At 39.5% G+C, this 24,828-nt stretch overlaps 1 protein-coding gene across 7 annotated transcripts in view; it reads right to left on the bottom strand.

Annotated features, from left to right (window-relative positions):
* Positions 1–24,828, bottom strand: part of LOC103478802 (glutamate receptor, ionotropic, kainate 2) — a 549,772-nt gene that overhangs the window by 297,494 nt on the left and 227,450 nt on the right. For 6 of the 7 annotated variants that reach the window (XM_017309432.2, XM_008432853.3, XM_008432852.3 and 3 more), the window contains 2 exons: positions 15,950–16,003; positions 7,228–7,401 (listed from right to left, as the gene is read on the bottom strand). In XM_017309432.2, the coding sequence (XP_017164921.1) occupies positions 7,228–7,401; positions 15,950–16,003 (228 nt within the window). The remainder of the gene's footprint in view (positions 1–7,227; positions 7,402–15,949; positions 16,004–24,828) is intronic. The other variant, XM_081616747.1, reaches the window with a different exon arrangement.

Here is a 24,828-nt window from a genome sequence, read left to right on the forward strand (position 1 = left end):
AGATGTGATGTGTCATTACTGTATGATGGAGAAACTGGTGTTAAACAGAGATAGGAGTATTTTAAACCAAAGAGAAAACTGTTACACACTACAGGATTTTATACCATCAATACACACAATTATCAAAACTGGATCAGCTATTATTACTTGTATCAAAACAACAGTGTCTGTGTATTCACAACAAAAGGTAGACAGTTGTTGAACTTTAAGATTCCCAACTTTTCAATAACAGACCAAGGTTTACAGCTCAAAATAATAGAGCTGAGATTTACCACAATCAGTTTTTAAGTTCACAAAGTCTTTTGACTGACTCTTTATAAAGTGTCAGAACAGAGATAATGCTTTTTTTTTCTCTTTGTTGCTGTTTTCCTCACAGATGCACACACAAGCTCCTCCTTTGCTACTCCACTAAGTGCGACAGAAAACAGGCACCAGGGGAGTGCCAAGTACATGAGTATCAACAACATCAGCAAACTCTTGGTAGACCACCAGTTTACTACTAACTGATGCCACTAACTGATGGTTAGTAGTAAACTGCATACCTACCACCATTTTACAGTTGTTAATATGCAGCATGATAAGGCTGTAAAGCTATTTATTAAACAGTTCAATAATGCTGAAAAAGCTGTGCTTGTCACATTTTCTCCGTAAAACTTCTACATCAGTGTTTTTATTAATTTGACATGATGGTGCTTAAATGCTGTGATCACTGATCCAGAAAAAAAACAAATGTCACTTATTTAAGCTACAGCAAATAAGCATTTCACTGAAAAAGCTCACAATGCTGTAATCACAGTCCCCAGATGAAGCCATTAATCAAAGAGTTACAGAAGCTTTCACCCTGCCAATAAGCGTTAGCCACTGACTAGTTGTAGTGGTCTAATTAATCAATTTTCACCTTCAAACTCATATCTATTAGGTCAGTGATGAGCAGACTCACTGCACTCTACACATCTATAAATCTTTGCTTGTCATGGATTAAAAGAAATCCCACCAAGCTTGGTTCAGCAACTTACTCTCCAGCAAACTTCAGTCAAAGAGACAAGAAAAGCAAATATATTAATAAAGTCATTTCATTCTTGTTGTTTGTGTAATTTTAGAAATTAGTTTGACTCTAAAGTTTTATGCAACAGCTTTTGCTAGCAATTAATAGCAACAAAGCCACCTGCAGATTCTGTGTTTTAAAAATGTCCAGTTCTTACACACACAGTCCATTTCAGGTCTCAAGTGAGAAACTATTGATTGAGCCACAAATCTAACAAAAGAAGCTTAAACTGAGTAACACCCACTCTCCAAGATCAATCTGGAAACATGACTCAGCATGATATTGCTCTTTTGGAATAAAAAAAGGATCTGCTACTCCTCAGAGACAAGCAAGAGTTTTTAATCAGCAGCCAACATGTTGCTGCTGCTGCCGGCAGTTCTGTCCAACTGGAATCAGACCAAACAACCCAACATTTAACACCTCAACAGTCACTGTGGGAATAAAGCATAGGAACTCTTAGTCTGCCTTCTCCCACTCTATTTTTCCTCTTTTTCATCTATCTCCCTCTTCTCATTTCTGGCCCCTCTTTTCATTGTATTTTTTTCTGCCTTGCATTCCATGTCTCTGGTGGATTGACAATTTTGGCCGAGCTCCCAGATAAGAGAGTGGTATGAAAGCAGTGTGGTGGAACAGTTATTACAGGCAGCGTGCTCTGATCAGGGAGGTTTCAGGTCCCAATGACAAAGAATCTTCTTATCACACCCAGGACTCATTCAGAACACAGAGCACTGAGGTCTTGCCTCATCTCCCTCAGGATGAGTGAGAATTACAGTCAGAATAACATCTGCATATTCATCTATACAGGCCTACCATGTCTTACATTATTAGACAGTTTGGAGGTATAACAAACTCTCAGAACAGTAAAATCTTAATATTTTTCTGGCAAACTAAAAGCGTCTTGTAGAATGTCACACTGGATTGTGTAACAATCTTACAAAAACACACTATCAAACATGGGGGGAGTCCCAAAACAATGCAATCTCCTTTTTGGTAACACTTTATTTGAAGGGGTGTGAATAAGACTGACATGACACTGTCATAAACATGACATAACACCTGTTATGATCATGAATAAGCCTTCATGAATATTTATGACTGTTGTCATAAAGCGTCATTCGGTAAATTATGTCAACTTAATACAAAGTTGACATTAATGTCTTTGTTATGACAACTTGACATTAACAAAGAAATCATAACTGATATAAATTTGTTACAAAAGTATTACTGACTGCACTTTAAAAATTAGGTAACTTTATGTTACTAAAGCTAAAGTTTAATCAGTAATAATTTATTGGTTAATGTCAAGTTGTCATAACAAAGACATTTTGAATAATGTCAACTTTGTATTAAAAGTGTCATGATTTAATGAATGACGCTTTATGACAACAGTCATAAATATTCATGAAGGCTTATTCATGTTCATGACATGTGTTATGTCATGTTTATGACAGTGTCATGACAGTCTTATTCACACCCCTTCAAATAAAGTGTTACCCCTTTAATTAACAGCTGTTTTCTCTCAGAAACTGGGTTGTTTCTCAAGTGGATTTGCAGAGCAGTTTGCTTTAAATACATGCAGAAGGAATCCTGCTCGAGTCCAGCAGACTGAAGCAATTTACACCCACTTTTTCTCAGGTTGTAGTTGTTCACTGATTAGGTTAGATTTAATTTCATAAATGGTCTTTGCGCCATTAGAGGGCACAAGGGCGCTACCCCACCACTCACCAAATTACCTTGAATAAGATAATAAGAAATTAAATAAAAATTAAATAATAAAATTAAAGTATTTTTGAAATATATATATATTTTTTTTAGTTGTGTAAGATTCATATTTTATAGTTACTATGAGTGAAGTTATTTTGTTCATATATGTTGTCTGATTGGTGACATATTTCTGCCCTGGGGCACACAAATGTTTTGCCAATAGACATTTGTTAAAAAGTGTACATACAGCTCATAAGAGCAATCTGAGGGGACCTCTCCTGTGCAGAGGAAATACCTCTCCTCAACCCTCAAAACAATGTGTTATATTGTCTTCCACTTTGTCAAGGTGGTAAAAGAAGAACCTTTATTCATTAAAACTGAAATTTGGGAAGCTGCTGGTGGAGCGAATGGCGGGGTAGGACGCGAGTAGCTGAGCTCCCGCAACAATTAGATATAATTGCTATTTTAGGCACATTTTTGTAAGATTTTTACTGCTTTTCGGTGTGTTTTTGTCCACCCGTCTCAAGTCCCGGCTTTTTTCTCAACCAGAATGCCTCCAAAAGTCAAATCATCTGCACAGCAACAGAGGCCTGCATCTCATGCTACATCCCCGCCTCGTGGTGATTCCCCTTCCTGCACGGATGAACTCGCTGGCGGTTCTCCCTCCTCTGCCTTTAAGTCCGAGCTGCTATCGGCTCTCCGGGTTGAAATGGCACTTATTTTTGAGACCGAACTCCAAGCAGCTCTCACTGAAAATTTGTCGAGTATAAAGGCTGAACTCCTAGCAGTAAAGTCGGAATTGACTAGCAACATTACAACCGCTCCTTGAAAGACACCGTGGGCAAGCTGGAGACATCATGATCTACATGCACCGACGATATCACTACCCTACAGGCTAAGGTGGAGCAGTTGTCCACGGATTTGAAGAGATTAGACAATAAATGTGATAACCTGGAGGCCAGATCTCGTTGCAACAATTTGCGGCTGATAGGCATTTCAGAGGATTTCTCCACCGCATCTACAGCCATTTCCACTTTGCTCAAGGAGGCTTTTCAGTTGTAGAAGGAGCCCCTGGTGGACCGTTGTCATCGTACTCTTCAACCGAAGCCAAAACCTGGAGAGCGACCTCGTCCTATAGTCGTTCGTATGCACTACCATTCAGACTGTGTGGACATATTGCGCCGAGCTAGGACCCAGCAGCGGATCATGGTTGGAGACACGTGCTTCTCTGTTTTCCCTGACCACACTCCGAGGACGGCCCGTGCCCGTGCTGCCTTCGATGATGTCCGCCGTCAGCTTCGCGAAATCCCGGGGATCCGTTTCGGACTGCTCTATCCAGCGCGACTTCGGATCACACACAATGGTATGGAGAAGCAGTTTAATTCACCAGAAGAGGCCAGCGTCTTCATCAAGTCGCTCAGAACATAAGAGAACTTTACAAAGGTACACGGCTTTGAATAAGCAGCTACGTGTTACAGTTACTGACTATTATTATTCTCTTTGCTTTACTGAGCTTGTATTCTGTTTTTGTAATTAACATTTTGTAATTCGTTATATTTTGGTCTCAACCAGATGTGCCACAGTGATGAATGTTGTTGAGCTTGCAGGAGCTCAGATTGCAGCTTTTCTGCTACTACATTGCTAAAAACCGTAAGCATCCAATTTAGGGATCTGACTCCTTTCGGAGTCTGCACTGGGTTCTCCATCGTTTGGGGATGGGGTCGTTGTAAGTGCTGTGGGGAGGGGGGTGACAAGGGGGGGGGGGGGGTTGTTCAATTTGTTAGGGTTCTTTTTTACTTGTCATTTTTGCTCCCCCTTTTTTTTTTGTGGTGGTGGGGGACGGCGCACCATATTCAGTTTTCTTGTCCCTTCATTTGCAATAGACTTAAAACATGTCTACTATTGATAATAATGTGAACAACCCACAATCGGGGTCTTCTGTGAGATTTTTGAGCTGGAACATCGAAGGTATGGGAAGCCCACTTAAGAGATCAAGGATTTTTGCCCATTTGAAACATCTTAAAGCTGACCTAGTGTTTTTACAGGAAACCCATATGCACACCAAAGATCAGGTCAGGCTAAAATGTCCTTGGGTTTCTGATGTATTTCATTCAAATTTCAATTCTAAAGCCAGGGGGTGTGCTATTTTAGTTGGTAAATCAATTCAGTGTTCAGGATCTAAAATTATATCAGATAAAAATGGCAGATATTTAATTGTTATTGGTACCTTATTTCATGTCCCAATTCTGTTAGTGAATATATATGCCCCCAATTTTGATGACCCAAACTTTATGAATAAGCTATTTCAATATTTTCCTTCTTTAGATAACAATCTCCTTATAGTAGGCGGTGATATAAATTGTGTCATTGATCCCAATTTAGATTGGTCTGACTCGTGCAGATTGGTACCTTCATTAATGTCTAGATTACTCTCAGATTTCATGTCAAAAAATGGTTGCATTGATCCTTGGATATTTTACAATCCCCAATCCAAGGAATGTTCTTTCTTTTCCCACTTGCATTGGTCTTTATCTCGTATTAATTATTTTTTTGTCGACTCTAATTCCAAATGTTCTATCTGTTAATTATCACCCTATTGTCATTTCTGATCATGCCCCTCTTTCATTAGATATTAAGTTTGCTTTTCAACATAGGTATGTCACGCCGTGGAGACTCAACCCTTTACTTCTTTCAGATGAAAGGTTCAACGCATTTATTGCAGCTCAAATTGATGATTTTATTGTACTAAATCAAAATGAGATTAATCCAATTTCATATTCTTTACTTTGGGAATCACTAAAAGCGTTCTTAGGAGGACAAATTATCTCATATTCCGCCCATTTGAATAAGATGCGTAAAGCAAAATTGCTAGAACTTAGCTTTGCTCCTTTAATGAAGAATCACTTGTTTCGACCAGCACTCACAGATCCAACCTTTTTGTCATGGGGTAATAAAGGGCTGACATGTTTTAATGATTTTTACAAAGAAGGTATCTTTCGGAGTTTTATAGACCTTTCATCAGAATTTCATCTTCCTCCTTCTCATCTGTTCCGGTACTTTCAAATTAGACACTGTGCCAGGGCTCCGTTTCCCAGTTTTCCTTCCAGGCCGCCGAACTTGCATTGGGAGATGTTTCTGAGCTGGGATCCTCTTCAAAGGTCATATATCTCCAACGTTTACAATGAAATTTTGTCGTTTGATTCTTCACCCGTCACCAAGGTTAAGGCTGCTTGGGAGCTCGAACTGGGTCTAAATTTGGGTGAGGACTGGTGGAATAATTCAATCTGTGCTCAACTTTCTCTTAAACAGTTTAAAGTTCTCTTCAGGGTTCATCTCTCTAAAAATCGATTGTCGCAATTCTTCTCCTCCGTTTCTGACAATTGTGAGAAATGTCATGCACCTTCCTGTAATTTAACTCACATGTTTTATTCCTGTTCATCTCTCCATAGTTTTTGGCAGACCTACTTTGATACAATGTCAAAGATACTTTCAGTGGTCATTAAACCCTCTCCCCATGTTGCCATATTCGGGCTTCCACTTAACTACAAACAGTTCACTTCTATTCAGTTGGATATTTTAGCACTTACTTCCTTATTGGCAAGACGCCGTCTTCTTTCCCTTTGGAAACTAACTAAACCACCCTCTAGCGGCCAGTGGCTTAAAGACACCATGTCTTTTCTAAAATTGGAGAGAATTAGATATTCAGTGAAAGGCAACTCAGCTAAATTTCATAACTTATGGCGCCCTTTCATGACATTCTTTCACTCTCTTCAGTCTCTCCTCCCGGATTGAGTGATACACCCCACCCCACCCCACTCCTTTCCTTATTTTTATTTATCATTATTTTATTTACGTATTTAATTTTTTTTTCCCCTTCTTCCCCTCTGTTTTCATTAATGTATTTTTTCTTTTTTCTTCACTAGGTTTGTACATGTTATGGTTTTGTTCACTTAAGAAAAAGAAAAATATTCATAGGAGGTAAATTGTATGCCTTTTTTCATTTATATACTTTTTTCTTCTTCTGTACTTGTGTTCTTTTACAAATAAGTTGTTTACCATATGGCATACTATGTTGTTATTGGTTAAAATTTTGCTTGTAATGTCTCCTTCCCTCCTAATAAAAATATATTTAAAAAAAAACTGGAATTTGGGATTAGAAATTCAAAAATGTCATGAATAATTATGTAAGGTGAGCCTAAAGTGAGTAATGAAATTCATAAAAAGAATTTAAAAAACCAAGATATATAATAGTTTTTATACCAATCTTAGGAGGAATAAGATGAGATGACTCCCTAATGCATGTCACCAGTCAGGCAGATTTAGTTCTCTCCAACTAATCCATGCAATAGAAACAGATGTTTTATGTTTGTTTTTGTTTTTTTACTAATAAACATAAATATTTAACTTGTATGATACAAATCTGGCAGAACATTGACAACTACTAATTTAACACTAATTCACAGTTTCAGTAGACTTACAGTCATGAAGCCGTCCAGTAGACCAGAGTCAGGTTTTGGTGGAGCCTGTAGTCTTTCCATGGACCATTTCTCAATGATTGAGGCAACTTGGCTGTTCTCGGTATTAAGGATCCTAAACCCTGTCATGTTCACACCACTGTATCGGTAAGGCTCCACGTCCAGTGCAAACAGATCCTGGAAAGAAAGAAAGCATGGAAATCAAGAGTTTGATTCACCTTGGAAGAAATCTGGTCTAAAATTAACTGAACCAAATCAGAAGCTATGTTGATAATGTTGAGGAATATAATTATGTTAATAGTTAAAAGTTATGTTAATTCACATTAAGATATGTTTTACTGAAAAGGAATGTGTTACGTTGTGCTGGTTCAACACCAAATAAGGTGTTGTACGAGAAATTCCTGGCAGGCAAGGGACTCGGCCAGAGTCTCTGTTTGGACAGATAAGAACTAACAATTTGACTAATGGTCCTCTGAAGGAGCAGATTTAACTTCCACAAGGTCGGCCCAGAATTCTCTGAACTTCCAACACACACTCAATGTAAAACAGAGCCAGAAGCAAGATTCAGAACGCCATTGGTCAGACGGTTTCCAATACACATTAGCAGACTGAAACGGTATAAATGCTCGAAGCCAGAAGCAAAAGACAAGACATTTTGGATTCTGAGACGATGAAAATGAGATGATGAAAATGTAATATGTGATTCCGCAGATGTGCATTAAATGTCTTCCTGGTTGTCGGTGAGCCGGAGAGAATGGAGTTTTGTGTATGGTCTCTTAATTCATGAGTTTAGCACCTTTGAAATCTACTATTAAATCCTGTTATTATGGAGGAATTCAAAGGATATGAAGTATCTAGGAATCAAATTAAGCAAGTAGACGGAAGAAATGCTTATGTTAAATTTAAAGCCCGTCCTACAAAAAAATGAAGATTAGATAAATAGAAGAAAATCCGACTAAGACTGGGTTTGGGGGACGGAGTGAACATAGTTAAAATGGTGGTAATAATACCACAGCTCAACTATGCACTTAAGATATTATACATTATTGTAGTGCCTGGTATTTTTACTCAATATGATACTCTGATCAAAGGTTTTCTGTGGGATGGGAAAATGATTAAAATGTATACTGCACAACTTGGAAATCTTTTTGGTCATATAATGTTCTGACTGGCAACCAGAAAGCTGACATGATATACCTGACTTGTCTCATCCTCAATCTTTGCTCTTGTGGTCCTTTACTCATAGTTCCTCTTCAGTCAAGTGCTTCAATATGTAACCCCAGCAACCCCAACCCATTCAGCACATCATTACTATAATGCATCTCCGTGATGTCCATCGCTGTCGTTTTCAACCAGCCTGTCCCCCTCCCACACACCCCAACTGATCTCACATTTCAGGTTCTGCTGCTATGTGTGGTTAATGCTCCCAGGGACATGTTTTATTGGGCTTTCGTTCATTTTATATATCTGTAAATGTAACAATCTTCAAAGTGATTTTAGTTTGGCTTAACACCGAGTGCTGTAAAATGGCAAAAAAAATAAATAAAAAATGACTCACATTGTATTGTTTCAATGAAAAGAAAAAAGCAAGTGGAGGTAGCAGAAAAAAAGCAGGAAACACAAACAAGCCTGGTTTTACTGTGAATGCAAAATGTTATAAACTTTTCATCTCTTCTGACAAAGTAGAAGAAATAATATTGAAAAAAATTGCAAAAGAAATGTATTGAAAGCTTTTATACTTTTTAAAAAAGGAATTAGCTGATGAATCTAACAAGTAACCAGTGTTGATGATTGAAAAACTTTTTGTAATGTTACAGAGTTTGGTCTCTAAATGCACATTAGAGTGAAACATTTGCATTTTTTCTATTTTCATAATCTTACAGATTGAGAAGCCTTGATTGTCAAAATTAAGTTAATGAATTGAACTTGGATTCCTTTCAGACTTAAAACAATACAATGAGTTTCAATAAAGCTTAAGTTGCAGCAGCTCTTTTATTCATATGTTTTGATAATCAGCTGAGTGTATACAGGATGTTGGCACAAGAAACATATACAGTGGTTTGTATAGATAAATACTACAATAATAATATCAGGTTAAGTATTTAAATTCACGAAGCTGTGAACATATGTGAATCCTCCCCCACACCTCCACAAAAACCACTGCTCTAAGCTACTGAAATTTCTTGACACAAGCAGTCAGCTGTGGTAAACATCATTTGCCCCCACACACACATTATATATATATATATAAATAACTGTTGGTAGCTCTTGAATTGCTACAAAATGGAGCTGTATTTCCCTCAGCCCAATGTTGACACCTTGAGATGCCATGAGACCTAAATCCTGAACATCATGGCATAGAGTGCATCCCAGTTTTTCATGTCTGGGATATAACCATTAATTTTAGCTTTTAAACTGGTTCTATTGATCCTGTGTCCAGACAGAGGGATAATCAGTAGCCCAGCATCATGACCTGTTTGTTCTGAAGATCCTGCAGCTTCCACTTCTCTTCCTAACAAAGCGCCTCCTCACCCTGACTGTCGTACTGATAGGAGGAACCACAGAGCTCTGTTAGGTTAAAGCTCATCTTCTGAAGTTGGGATATTTTTCCTCCAACAGGTTCCAGAGGAATCACCTCAAACCAGATGTTGGACTGGATTTTATTTCACTGTCATTTGTGAATGTTAGTCTCATTTTCAACAGTGGAGCTATAAAGGTTGAAAAAGGTCATTATTTTGGAGAAAGTCTCATCAACATCAATATTTCCACTAAAGAGGAAAAAAAATTGTTTGATAAAGGAAAAGCCTCAGACTCTGAGCCAGACAGCACCAAACTATTTTTTTATATTAGGCAATTAATTTAATTTCACATAATTATTATGGTAGAAGCCATTTGTTTGTTAAATACTTAATGAAACATATTTACCGAGTTTGATGTTTGTTGTAAATGACGTATACTCACAGACTAACGAGGTAATTAGTCCAAGTTTGTCGTTTATCGTCAGAAACTACAGCGGCTGTAATGCGCCAAGATAAAGGTAAACAAAGGTAAAACACATGATCACAACATGAACACACGAACACATGATCAACTCTAAACCACTCACACCTTTTTACTCTCCGTCTCTGTCATTTAAGCACACCCGTTGCCATGGCAACCTCCTGCGCTCCACAAGCCGACCAGAGATTATGTTAAAAACATTCAGTCCGTTACAAAATTAGGTTTGCAGGCTTGATATTTATTTTTGCGATTATTACTAAGCGCTCCCCTGAACACAGCAGTGGTTGATTAGTTAATTTTAAACTCCTGATCTGCTAGTTATTTTGGTAATGGAACCGAAACGCACAAAATTGTGTAACACCTTGTTGAAACAATAATTACTGAGATTATTATTGTTTTTGGGTTATTAATTTGAACACGTTTTGTTTATTTTATTTATTGTTGTTCTTTAATAAAGTTATGAACATTTTGATAAGGAGTCAGAGGAGGACGTGCTGCTCTCAGCGTCCTGGCGGCGTTCAGTTTCTCACCTAATGCCAAGATCGATACAAAACCTTCCGTGATTGACATATTGCCCCCCTGCTCTAACAAAGCACGAACAGTTCAGAAAGAATATGAAATGGGAAAAAACTTATTTATTAACTGATTAGGTCGTGTTTTAGATTGTTCTTGAAAAACTAATCAGTCAAGGCTGATTAGTGGGCGCACTTGCGCTTTACAGTGAACCCGTTGACTTTTTACAGCAGACAGCCGCTCCCCTCTCTTGCAGGTACTGCGTACCCCTGCTAAATCTTTTAGGGGTACGCAGTACCCTGCCGTACCCCCTTACTTTCACCCCTGGGTACATCCCATGTAGGGGCTTGTCCTCCCATGATGGTACCTCCAGCACCTTGTCTTCTGTTCCCCATTGCCTGAGACATTCGCTGAGCACATCGTCTGTTGAGGTTTTGTCCTTGATGTATTTATGGATCTTGGATGTTTCATCCTGGACAGTGGCTCTCACACTCACTAGTCCTCTGCCTCCTTCCTTACGGCTCGTGTACAATGTCAGGGTGCTGAATTTGAGGTGGATGCATGGTTAGTTGCTCTTGTGGTTATGTGCCAAGATACTGTGCAGAACCCTCAAGCTCTCTGGTAGAGGACCCGAGCTCAGACGATGAAAGAGACCACCCGTGGAGGGTGAGAAGGGAATTTTTATACGGTATTTTGCAAAACGATACGATTCGATACAATTCAATGCACTTTTACGATTTTCTGAGAGATTTTAGAGATCAGCCTCTGTAGACTCTCAACATGTAAATGATTGTACTTGTGTTTTTCTTTTGGACATACTATGGCTGCATTTTGGACTTTGAGTCACAGAAAAACAAAACCCGGTTTTAAAATGTTTTAATTTTTTCCACTGTGAAACGCTCAAATATTCATAACAAATGGTTTTCATAAATTAGAATGACAATATATACTGTACATATCTTAAACTGATGTAAAAAATATTGCAAGCAACACAATTTTATAAAATTAGCGTGAAAATGAAAGGGATTCCTCATTTGTTTGTATGCAATTTTTGACAGAACATCATATGTCAAAAGATGCCAAAAAATGTATAATTGTGTGTTGGGGGGGTAAACATAAAGTCTTTTGGACTATGGGAAAAAGGGCTTTTCTACATAGGCTCCCGCAGTTAGCTGTGGCTGTAAGCTGTTTACTACTAGCTGCTGGGGGAGTGGCTCCGCCTCACCCCGCAGTGATCGACTCCTGGCAGCTGCGCAGTGCCACCATTCCCCTCTTGTATATCTGAGAAGCTGCTTCTCAGACCGCCAGGATCTCATCGTTCTCTCAGTCTCTGATACTGTTTGTCAGTTACCTAATATGAATGATCGATCTGCCATTGTCATCATGGCAATAGTCGCAGCACCGCGGATTCTGGCTGCGGGTTTGCCCTCTTCGTCTTTCAGCTCAAAACAGAACGCCACTGCCTGATGTGCTTCATTCTTCAAGTAACCCTTTATATACAGAACAGAAACCACTAAGCTAAAAGCAAATTATGAAGTGGATGCCACCAGTCGCTCCAATATTCCAACTTAGCATTAATTTCGCAATCTCACTGTATTTGCTGCTACACCGTTCCGCTTCTCTTTCACGGTTACTTGCGCAACTTTACTTTGTTTCTTAGCAACAAAACACAGCCCACCGTTATTTATTGAAGATTATAGATTTCCAAAAACAAAGGAATCTAATGTTGCGTTTCATTTTTATGTTTATTTATTGTGATATTTCTCTGAGATTTGGAAAAATGTGGTTTACCTATTTTAGCATAACTCCGGTTTTACTTGGCCTATTAACACATTTTAAAACTGGTGTGTAGTTTGTAATGTGCTCTATAAGCACAAGTTGAAAGGGAGACTGGGGGAGGCGGAATCTTGCTGCCAAGCCATTACAAGTCTGACATGTTAAAAGGAGGTATAGGAGTATGCACCCCTATGGTTTAACGTATTGATACTCGCAGATGAAAAATTTATGTCTTCCGAGGGGGGAAATAATTGATAAATATCGTAGAATCAATAGAATTATACAGTCCTACCAAGGAGTTAAAGTAGTTTTAAATTATTGGGGGTACTATGACAAAAAAAAAATTATATATAGCTTCTTTGTGTGCTTTGGAGTTTTTGTGCTGATGAATTTTTTTGTGAAGCGATAAAAGTTGGGTAGCTCTTGAATTGCTACAAAATGAAGCTGTATTTCCTCCCTCAGCCCACTGGCTGCAATGTTGACACCTTTAGATGCCATGAGACTCAAATTCTGAACATCATGGCATGGAGTGCATCCCAGTTTTCCATGTCTGGCACATAACCATTCATTTTAGCTTTAAAACTGGTTCTATTGATCCTGTGTCCAGACAGAGAGATAATCAGTAGCTTAGCATCATGACCTGTTTGTTCTGAAGATCCTGCAGCTTCCACTTCTCTTCCTAACAAAGCGCCTCCTCAACCTGACTGTCGTACTGATAGGAGGAACCACAGAGCTCTGTTAGGTTAAAGCTCATCTTCTGAAGTTGGGATGTTTTTCCTCCAACAGGTTCCAGAGGAATCACCTCAAACCAGATGTTGGACTGGATTTAATTTCACTGTCATTTGTGAATGTTAGAGCCTAATTTTTAACAGTGGAGCTATAAAGATTGAAAAAGGTTATTTTGGAGAAAATCTCAAGATCAATATTTCCACTAAATAAGAGGCAAAAAAAATGTTAGAAGAAAAGCCTCTCAGACTCTGAGCCCGACAACACCAAACAATTTTTTATATTAGACAATTAATTTAATTTCACATAATTATCGCGGTAGAAGCCATTTGTTGGTTAAATACTTAATGAAAAATATATGCCGTGTTTGATGTTTGTTGTAAATGACGTACAGTAACAAAGAACGAGATAATTAGTCCATGTTTGTCATTTATTGAACCTTCAGCAATTACAGCGGCTGTGATGCGCCAAGACAAAGGTAAAATAATCTGAACAGGTGATCAACTCTAAACCACTCGCATCTTTTTACTCTCCGTCTCTCTCTGTCATTTAAGCACACCCGTTGCCTTGGCAACCTCCTGCGCTCCAAAAGCCGACCAGAAATTATGTTAAAAACATAACATTAAGTCCATTACGTTGCGATCATTAATAAACCTCCCCTGAACACAGCGGTGGTTGATTAGTTAATTTTAAACTCCTGCTCTGCTGGTTATTTTGGTAATGAAACTGAAACGCACAGAATTGCGCATCACCTTGTTGAAACAATAATTACTGAGATTATTATTGTTGTTGGATTATTAATTTGAACATGGTTTGTTGATTTTTTGGTTGTTGTTCTTTAATAAAGTTCTGAACGTTTTGATAAGATAAGCCAATCACAAGAGGACGTGCTGGTCTCAGCATCCTGGCGACGTTTAGTTTGTCACCTAATGCCGAGATCGACTCAAAACCTTCCGCGATCGACGTGTTGCACCGCTGCTCTAGTAAAGCACAAATAGTTCAGAAACAATATGAAATGGGAAAAAAGCTATTTTTTAACTGATTAAGTTGGGTTTTAGATTGTTCTTGAAAAACTAATCAGTCACGGCTGCACAGTGAACACATTGATTTTTTTTACAGCAGACAGCCGCTCCTCTCTCTTGCAGGTACTGCGTACCCCCGCTAAATCTTTTAGGGGTACGCAGTACCCTGCCGTACCCCCTTACTTTCACCCCTGGCCCTACCAGATTGGAGCCCCATTTGTCTTCAGAACTGCCTTAATCCTTCATGGCGTAGATTCAACAAGGTACTGGAAATATTCCTCAGAGTCTGGTCCATATTGAGATGATAGCCTCACACAGTTGCTACAGATTTGTCAGCTGCACATCCAGGATGTGAATCTCCCACCACATCCCAAAGGTTCTCTACTGGATTGAGATCTGGTCACTATGGAGGCCATTCGAGTTCAGTAAACTCATTGTTGTGTTCAAGAAACCAGTCTGAGATGATTCACGCTTTATGACATGGTGCATTATCCTGCTGGAAGTATCCATCAGAAGATGGACACACTGAGGTCATAAAGGGATGGACATGGTCAGCAGCAATCCTCAGGTAGGCTGAGGTGTTGACATTATGCTCAATTTTTACTAATGGACCCAAAGTGTGCCAGAAATATATCCCCCACACCTCTGCACCACCACAAGCCTGAACCGTTGATACAAGGAAGGATGGATCCATACTTTCATGTTGTTGATGCCAAATTCTGACCCTACCATCTGAATGTCACAGCAGAAATCAAGGTTCATCAGATCAGTTAACGTTTTTCCAATCTTCTGTTGTCCAATTTTGGTGAGTCTGTGTGAATTGTAGCCTCAGTTTCCCGTGTTTAGCTAACATGATTGGCACCTGCTGTGGTTTTCTGCTGCAGTAGCCCATCCGCCTCCAGGTTTGACGTATTGTGCATTCAGAGATGCTCTTCTGCATAACTCCGTTGTAATGAGTGGTTATTTGAGTTACTGTTGCCATATTATCAGCTTGGACCAGTCTGGCCATTCTCCTCTGACCTCTGGCATCAACAAGACATTTGCATCTACAAAACTGCTACTCACTGGATGTTTCCTCTTTTTATGACCATTCTCTGTAAACCCACGCACAACCACTTGTTGTGCGTGAAAATCTCAGTAGATCAGCAGTTTCTGAAATACTCAGACCAACCCATCTGGCACCAACAACCATGTCATGTTCAAAGTCACTTAAATCACCTTCCCCGTTTTGTTGCTCAGTTTGAAAGGCATCAGATCGTCTTGGCCATGTCTGCATGCCTATGTGCTTTGATATGCTGCTGACATTTGTGTTAATGAGCAGTTGGACAGGTGTACCTGGCAAGTGAGTGTATGTGGTAATTAGGTTGTGAAGGGGTCTTGTCTGTTTTCAGTCTTTTTTTTCTTCTTGGTTTATGTAAAACACATATTTAGTTTAACTTTCATTTCATGTTTTGCCAGTTATGCATGTGCATTTATTTGTGCACATATACTGATGAAAATTTCAGTTGTTCACTGGGTGGGTGGCAGGAGGAATGGGGTTGTGGTCTGAACAGTAAACAAATAGAATATAAAGACTGAAGAGCAGCATCTTATTTTTAGACATTCAATCAATTTTTTATTGTTATAGTTTTTTATTGTTGTAACAAGAGACAACAAAGCATCTGAAGCTCTGACATTTCTGTACTTACCAGTGTTGTGAAGATGTAGTGATAATACTCCGTCATCATTCCCATAGCAAGAGCCTAGAACAAAGAGTGACAGGAGAGAAACCCTTAAGGTTTAGAAATGAATTTGATAATTTCATCATATTTGCACAACTGCTTACACACAAATATTGGTTTGGTTGTTTGCCTTATCCAATGTTTCTACTACCATGTCAGGGTTTCCCCCAGAAAACTTGCTAAGCCCGGTGGTCAGGGCGCCGAGGCGGTCCACTGGTGGTACACCGTGTTTTTGTATTAAAAGATGTTAAGTAGACAATAAAAGTAAAAATATCACTGGGTAATTACATGTTATGGGAAAACATTGTCAGTGAACTGCTATATAAACCCACAACTAGTCTTAAAAACAACTAATCAAAAAATACAATTAAAATAAATATCAATTATGTTAACTTCTGTTAAATCCAAATTAAGTCAGCGGCTCCATCAGGCCCCCCAGAGCTTCAGGGGCCCCATAAAGGCTAATATTGTAACATAGACCTTGCTTATTGAGATTATCATTGCTGCTAAATTTGACATAATGGTTTCAGCATATATAAATTAAAAGACTTTAAATTATTTAACATTTATATGTAAGATTTTAAGGAGCTGGCAAGTTTACCTTGCAGAAGTTCAAAGAACAATATTCATAGTCAGATTGGTTTGTTACCACAGATACAATCTGATGCTGTGAGTTTAATCTTTGAGTTTCAGCTCGGTTTGTTCACAAATACAAATTAGTAAGCTGCAGTTATAATTTATTGCTTTTTAGGTTTGCCAGTTAAACTCCTCCCCCCTGCCCTAGATTTCACTAAATCTAACACAGAAGATGTTAGAGGTGCAGATGTTTTTAGCAACAAAAGGGGCCCCTAAGTCATATTCTGCTCAAGGCCTCATACACCCTTGGACCGGCCCTGCATGATGTGGTAATGCGCTGCACTGCGCAGAGATGCGCAACACATGGGAGATTTAATTCAATGCTGCTAATATGGCTTTAGTAGCTCTTTCATTTCGTGTTTGTTGAGTTTTTAACAAGGGGACACAGAAACTATTTTGGTTGGTCGAGTTTTTCAGATGTCAGGTGGCTGCGCGCATTAACTCTGTCTGACTATATGTGGACAAAGCATTTGATACGGTTTGGTGCTTAGTGTAACCGGAAAATAATACTAATAATAATAATAAAATAATATAAAATCAGCTGTGCGTGACTGCGAGGAGAGCACGAAAGCTCCTCACTGGGTTAAACCTGCACGATGAGTGATTAGCGCTGGGTCGTTAACCACTAACACAGTGTTTTTCAACCACTGTTCCGCGGCACACTAGTGTACCGTGAGTGATTGTCAGGTGTGCCGTGGAAATTATTCAATTTCACTACAGTACCGTATTTTACGGACTACAGGCTGCTACTTTTTTCCTAAGCTTTGAACCATGCGGATTGTAGCCCGCTGTGGCTTTGCTGTGTATTTTTCTTCAACCACCAGGGGGCTCTCTAGCAGGAAGTGAATCATTAGAAGTCAAAATTGTACATCAAAGAAGAAAGTGGTAATTTTCATTTAGAACAACCACATGCTAGCAGCAGGCACGACAGAGAAATGTTTTCAATCTTGTATGATGCAGCTTTTAAATTGAGGTCTGTCGATCTGCCACTACAGGAGGGAAATAGAGCCGCTGCACTTAAGCTTGGTATGAACGAAATCAGGGTTTGGCTTTGGAGACCGAGTGCTGCGTCCTTAATATATCCAGCAGATTTATTAGGACACAGCCCTCTTATGGGTCCTTGTGGAAAACTGAGAGCAGCTTCCAGTATTTTCTTTGGTTTTTTTTCCCCCAAAAAATTTAAGGTGCTAGTATGGTGCGCTCTATAGTTAAAAAAATATGGTAATTGGTTTTAAAGGATTTTTTGAAAATGAATTACCTGCAAATAATGCCATCTTCGAGTGTCTGCTGTAGTAGTGACTAGCGGCTGGATCATGTAATTTTCTTACCACTAGATGGCAGTAGGTACAGAGCATTTTACATTAAAACGAGAATTAGAGATGCATGAATGTTACAGGTAGCGGTGAGAGCACTGAATCTAGCAAGACTGTGATGACAATGATGGAAAAGACAGTGAAGTTCAGCAGTATTTGGAAAGAACATGGGTCCATTTCCCACAACATATCTGTGTGAAGTGAGCTTCTGAAGCCTGGCTACTATAAAAACTAAAAACAGAGAGACTGAGAGCTGTTGAGGAAGAGCTTTGTCTTTCTTCAATTTCTGCCAGGAAATCAGCTGTTTTCATCCAAACATGCACAGGTTTCATACTAGGTGGGTAAAATATACAGATATTGACATTTTGTACATGCAACTCTTCATATTGTAACAGTGAATATGAAGTGAAATGTTTCCCAAATATTATTGCTTCTTTCAGAATAAGAATTATTCTCTGTATTCCGGCTATAAGAATGTTTGTGGATTAGTTTGTAAAACACTTTGAAGTTTTCTACAACTTCTTTAAATTTAACCCCACAGTGTTGTGGCTGTTCAGGTGTATTTTTGAAGTGGACATGTTATGTGCAATTTGAAATAAATGTAAAATATGATAAAAAATAAATGTTTGTGTTTATTTGATTTCTATTCAAGACACTTTGATAAGAATGACTCTATATGTAATATAGGTGGCTACAGAGTATCTTTGTTTCCATGTTTGGTTGGTGGTGTGCCTCGTAATTTTTTCAATTAAAACAATGTACCTTCACTCAAAAAAGGTTGAAAAAAAACACCGCACTAACGCACCGACTAACCAGGATCACAGGGAAGACAGGGCCAGACGCTGGGCAGCGTGTTGAGATGTAAACAGCGCATAATGTTTTGTTCACAAATATACATCATTCTCACCGCTTGCTCAAAGCACCTCTGAAAGCGCGACAAGTTATTCCTGCGGTTCACATAGAGCTGTGCAACCAGAGCTAATGCGGTGGGTTTAAACTCTTACCTTAATCAATAACTCCTCATAATTAATCAGAATTCCTCACAGGGGGTTGATGTAAATATCCATAGCGGTCAGCCTGTGTCTAGTTCGAGGGAAAGGAGGAGCGTGGGATCCACGCGGAGGTAAACTTTAGACATCCAGCTGCTGCAGCGCGCGAGGCAGCACCCAGCGGTGTGATTGGTCCGGCTTTAAATACACAAAATATAAACATATCTTCTATAAACATATCTTTTAGGAATAAATCTGCTCTGATAGTGAAACGCTTGGAGCAACAGAAACACTTGCAATCTGGCTAAAAGAAAAGGCGATTTTTTTATTTAATTTTTCTAAAAAAAAAAAATAAAAAAAAACAAGAAAGGCTTAGTCTGGCGGTGGCGCTAGTAAAGCATGGCGGGCCGCCAGGCCTATAATACACAGGGGGAAACCCTGCATGTAATGCGAGAAGGCAAATATTTCACAACTGCTGCAGTCACAGGCTTAAGAGTGAGAGGCAAACATCCACTAAGACAGCAAAAGACTGAGCTCAGGCTAAAAAAATGAGCAAATTTAAGATAACAGAGCATAGAGGATTGCACAATTCCATAGATGAAGAACATCTATGAAATGTTCTTCATCTATGAAATGTTCTGGGCACGTCCCGGTGGGACGTGCCCAGAACACCTCACCAGAGAGGCGTCCAGGAGGCATCCTGACCAGATGCCCGAGCCACCTCAACTGGCTCCTCTCGACATGGAGGAGCAGCGGCTCTACTCTGAGTCCCTCCCGGATGACCGAGCTTCTCACCCTATCTCTAAGGGAGAGCCCAGCCACCCTGTGGAGGAAACCCATTTCAGCTGCTTGTATTTGTGATCTCGTTCTTTCGGTCATGACCCAAAGCTCATGACCATAGATGAGGGTGGGAACGTAGATCGACCGGTAAATCGAGAGCTTCGCTTTTTGACTCAGCTCTCTCTTCACCACGACGGACCGGTACAGCGCCCGCTTCACAGTAGACGCTGCCCCAATCCGCCTGTCGATCTCCCGCTCCCTTCTTCCCTCATTTGTGAACAAGATCCCCAGATACTTAAAACTCCTCCACTTAAGGCAGGATGACCCCCCTGACCCGGAGAAGGCACTCTACCCTTTTCTGGCTCAAGACCATGGCCTCGGATTTGGAGGCACTGAGCCTCATCCCGGCCGCTTCACACTTGGCTGCGAACCGTTCCAGCGAGAGCTGCAGATCACGTTCCGATGAAGCATACAGGACCACATCATCCGCAAAAAGCAGAGATGCCACCAAAACGGATCCCCTCAACACCTCGGCTGCGCCTAGAAATTTTGTCCATAAAAGTAATGAACAGAATCGGTGACAAAGGGCAGCCTTGGCGGAGTCCAACCCAGCGACACAGTGAAATGCCTTCTCCAAGTCCACAAAACACAAGGTTGAGGTCACCGAGTTGAGGTCAGCAGCACACCATCCCCACTATAAACAGTGTTGGTGCTGCACTGCTTCCCCCTCCTAAGACGCCGGATGGTGGACCAGAATCGCCTCGAAGTCGTACGGAAGTCTGTCTCCATGGCCTCTCCAAACTCCTCCCACGCCCGAGTTTTTGCCTCAGCGACAACCCGAGCCGCATGCCGTTTCACCCGCCGGTACCCATCAGCTGCTTCTGGAGTCCCACAGGCCAAAAAGGCCCGATAGGACTCCTTCTTCAGCTTGATAGTACCCCTCACCGAAGGTGTCTACCAACGGGTTCGAGGGTTGCCGCCGCGACAGGCACCAACAACCTTGCGGCCGCAGCTCCGATAGGCCGCCTCGGCAATGGAGGTACGGAACATGGTCCACTCAGACTCAATGTCCCCCATCTCCCCCGAGACCTGCTCGAAGTTCTGCTGGAGATTAGAGTTGAAGCTCTGTCTCAAAGGGGACTCCGTGAGATGTTCCCAGCAGTTTGCTGGTCATTGTTACCAATTGCAAATTTCCACAGTAATTTGTGATGCCCCTGCACGGTCATTTGTGAAATGTGTAAAGGGTCATACTGGTTATTTTGGTTGTGACAAGTGTAAGCAGAGTGGTGTTCATTGTGAACTAAGAATGACATTCCCCCCCATGTTGCTTGGTTTATAGAGATGACCAATTAAAGAGAGACCCGCCGAGATGGCAGTTCCAGCATAAATGGTTACAAGAAAATGGTTACTTTGTGAAATATTTAGGGAAACAAATAGACAAATTCTTTCAATTTAATACTTCAGAAACGACAGCATGTCCAAAATGGGAAGATTTTAAGGCCTACCTCAGAGGTCACATTATTAGTTACACAGCGTCTAAAACGAAACAAACTGAAAGAACTCGAACACAATTGGAAGATAAAATAAGGTTAATCCAAGCTAAAGCAAATAGAGGAAATAAACAATTAGAAAATGAATTATTGGCTTTGAGAGCAGAATATGATAAATACTCAGCTTCAAGGGCGGCATCAAGTTTGTTGCGACTCAGGCAAACATTCTATGAACAGGGCAATAAAGCAGGCAAGTTACTGGCATGGCAAATAAAACAATTGGAAACTAAACAACCAATTACATCTATTATAGCAAATGGACAAATTTTGCATGATCCTCAAGAAATTAATGTAGCCTTTAAGGACTACTATGAAGAATTGTATAAGGCACAAATAAACATCAAATCGGAAGACATAAATCAATTCCTTAGAAATTTAAATATACCAAAATTTTCAGAGGAAGACAAGGAAAACTTGGATCTAGAAATTACGAAAGAAGAGCTAGGGCAAGCCATTAATGATATGAAATCAGGGAAAAGAGCGGGACCAGATGGTCTCCCAATAGATTTATACAAGACGTTTAAAGATAGACTTTTGACCCCACTATTAGATATGTTTCAAGACGTTTTCCATTCAAACTATCTCCCCCCCTCAATGAACGCTGCCATGGTTATCCTTTTGCCAAAGCCAGGCAGATCTCCAAACAAATGTGAGAATTTTAGGCCCATTAGTTTACTAAATTCAGATCTAAAAATAATCTCCAAGCTGTTAGCACGACGTTTACAAAAGGTGCTCCCAAAATCAATTGATCGAGATCAAAATGGATTCATTTCCGGGAGGCAGGGTTTTCATAACGTGAGGCGAGTACTAAACATAATTCATTATAATAGAGGTACCTCAGATTCTGCTCTTTTATCACTAGATGCCGAAAAGGCATTTGATAGGGTTCACTGGGAATATCTTTTTCAAGTTATGGAAAAATTTGACTGTCGTAATAATTTTGTAAAATGGGTGAAAATATTATACAACAATCCCTCAGCTGAAATAATAACTAACAAGAATATATCTAGATCAATAAAGATCAATAGGGGCTGCAGACAGGGTTGCCCATTGTCTCCTTTACTATTCACTCTGGCAATAGAGCCATTTGCTATTGCTATTCGCTCACACCCACATCTTAGTGGAATCACTGTCGGACCTACAGAACATAGGATTTCCTTGTTTGCGGACGATGTGGTCCTTTTCATATCAAAATTAAGTCAGTCAATACAAATTATTTTGGAAATAATTAAATCATTTAGTTGGATATCTGGATACAAGATAAACAGAACCAAATCTTCAATTATTTTATTAAATGCAAATGAAAAAATTAGCCCAACATCAAGTGTATTACAGTTTAAGATGGTAAATGAATTTAAATATTTGGGGATAGACATCTCGTCAGATCTGGAATGGGTAGCTACGACCAACTACAATCACATATTAAATGAAGTAGACAATTCATTTGAAAGATGGATGTCTCTACCAATGTCTATGATTGGGAGAATAAATACAATAAAAATGAATATACTACCCAAGTTACTTTACATATTTCAGAATGTTGCTCTTCCTCCTCCTCCTGAATTCTTCTCCCAAATAAAGAAGAAGATGTTACGTTTTTTGTGGAACAACAGAAAATCCAGACTCCGTTTGTCTTTACTATATCTTCCTTATGACCGTAGAGGCTTGAACTGCCCGAATTTTCACTTGTATTACTATGCTGTGCAGTTAAGATCTATGATGTTTTATTACAGTGAACAGTCGCCGCACTGGGTTGACATGGAGAATCAGGATTTAAAAGTGACTCTCCCTTCATACTTCTATTCAGACTCAGTATCACATTTTGAAACATACTAAAAATCCATTTCTCAAAAACATGATAAGCGTATGGAGAGATGTAAAAAAAAAAATTTAATGAGCCACACTGCTTGTCTCTGTTCAGCCCAGTGTGGGGTAACCAATTTTTTGTACCTGGTAGAGCAGACTTAACCTTTAAAGCATGGAAAAACAAAGGACTCCAGATGATTCGGGATCTTTATGTATCAGACTCAGACATACTAATGAGTTTTCAGGATCTGCAACAAAAATTCCACCTAGATAAAAAACACTTCTTTAAATACCTTCAACTCAGAAACTTCATAAGAACGAGTCAAAATAATGTTCTGGCTAAACCTGCCAAATCAGCTTTAGAAAAAATGTTAAGGGATAGTTTAAAGGAAGGTATTATATCAGAGTTCTATCACTCACTGATGTTGCACATATCTGAGGGATCTCATGACAGACTTAAAGCTTGGAAGGACGATTTACAGTTAGAGTTATCTGAGGAAGAGTGGCAAACAGCATGCAAACTGGCCCATACCAGCTCTATGAACACTGCGCTTAAAATGATCCAATTCAAATGGTTAATGTGGGTTGATATAACACCAGTGGACCTCAACAGATATAATGGGGAAATATCGGATGTATGTCCAAAGTGTACAGGGGATAGAGGAACTTGGATTCATTGTGTTTGGTACTGTAGGAGTATTATATTGTTTTGTAAAGAGGTAAAAGATGCAATTGAGAAAATTATTTCCAAACAAATAATTATGGATCCGAAGCTGTTTGTGTTTGGACTATGCCCAGAAAAACATAATTATACTAAAAACGAACAAACTTTTATAAACTTAGGTCTGCTCAATGCAAAAAGATGTATATCACTTTTCTGGGGAAAGACACATAGACCGACTATAAACCTGTGGTTGCAGCAGATGACATCCACCCTCCCTCTGGAAAAGATTACATATGTATTAAAGGGTAAACAGAATCTGTTTGAATTCATATGGAATCCCTTTATTAGGTATGTCCAACATCTGAACTTCTTGGAGGACGGCGCAAATGACTGAAGATTATGTTCACTGCAGTTCCGAAAGACAATTCTATTGGAGGACATACACTGCTGAAGTAAATATCTCAGTATACGTATGAGGTGTAGATTATGCGATGGGTTACATTGGAACTAAGAATGTGAGAGACATTTTGTTGTTCTTGTTTTGTGTTGTGTATTTCATTGTGACTTGAACCAAACTTCTATCATCACTGGCATTCTTTGTTAAATGTTTAAACGGTTTGTCTTAACTGTAAAATTCCAATAAAGATACTTGGAAAAAAAAATAAAAAAGAATGACATTACCTGAAACTGATGCTGACCTGAGAGAAGATGGAGATTTTGTAATGATGGATAAAGATGATGAACACCACACAGGTCCTTGTCATTGGAATGTTCTTGGGATAGGTATTGTGACTCAATTTCCCTTAGACTACATGCATTTAGTCTGTTTGTGTGTCATGAGAAAACTGATTGTCTTGTGAAAATCTGGCTCTGGTGCTACTCGTCTTGGTCCCACTCAGATCAGTGCCATTTCAAAGTCGATGGACTTGTTGAAGACTGTAGTTCCTGTGGAATTTGCACGTAAACCACGGACTCTTTGGGATGTAGATAGGTGGAAAGCCACTGAGCTCAGGCAGTTTCTGCTGTACACTGGGCCTGTTGCTTTGAAGAACGTGCTTGATGATGCAGTGTACCAGAACTTCAGTAGCAATGCGTTACTTGCCATCAC

Source organism: Poecilia reticulata, chromosome 16 (genome assembly GCF_904066995.2).
Source record: "Poecilia reticulata chromosome 16, P_reticulata-male-v2, whole genome shotgun sequence".
Taxonomy (NCBI): Eukaryota; Metazoa; Chordata; class Actinopteri; order Cyprinodontiformes; family Poeciliidae; genus Poecilia; species Poecilia reticulata.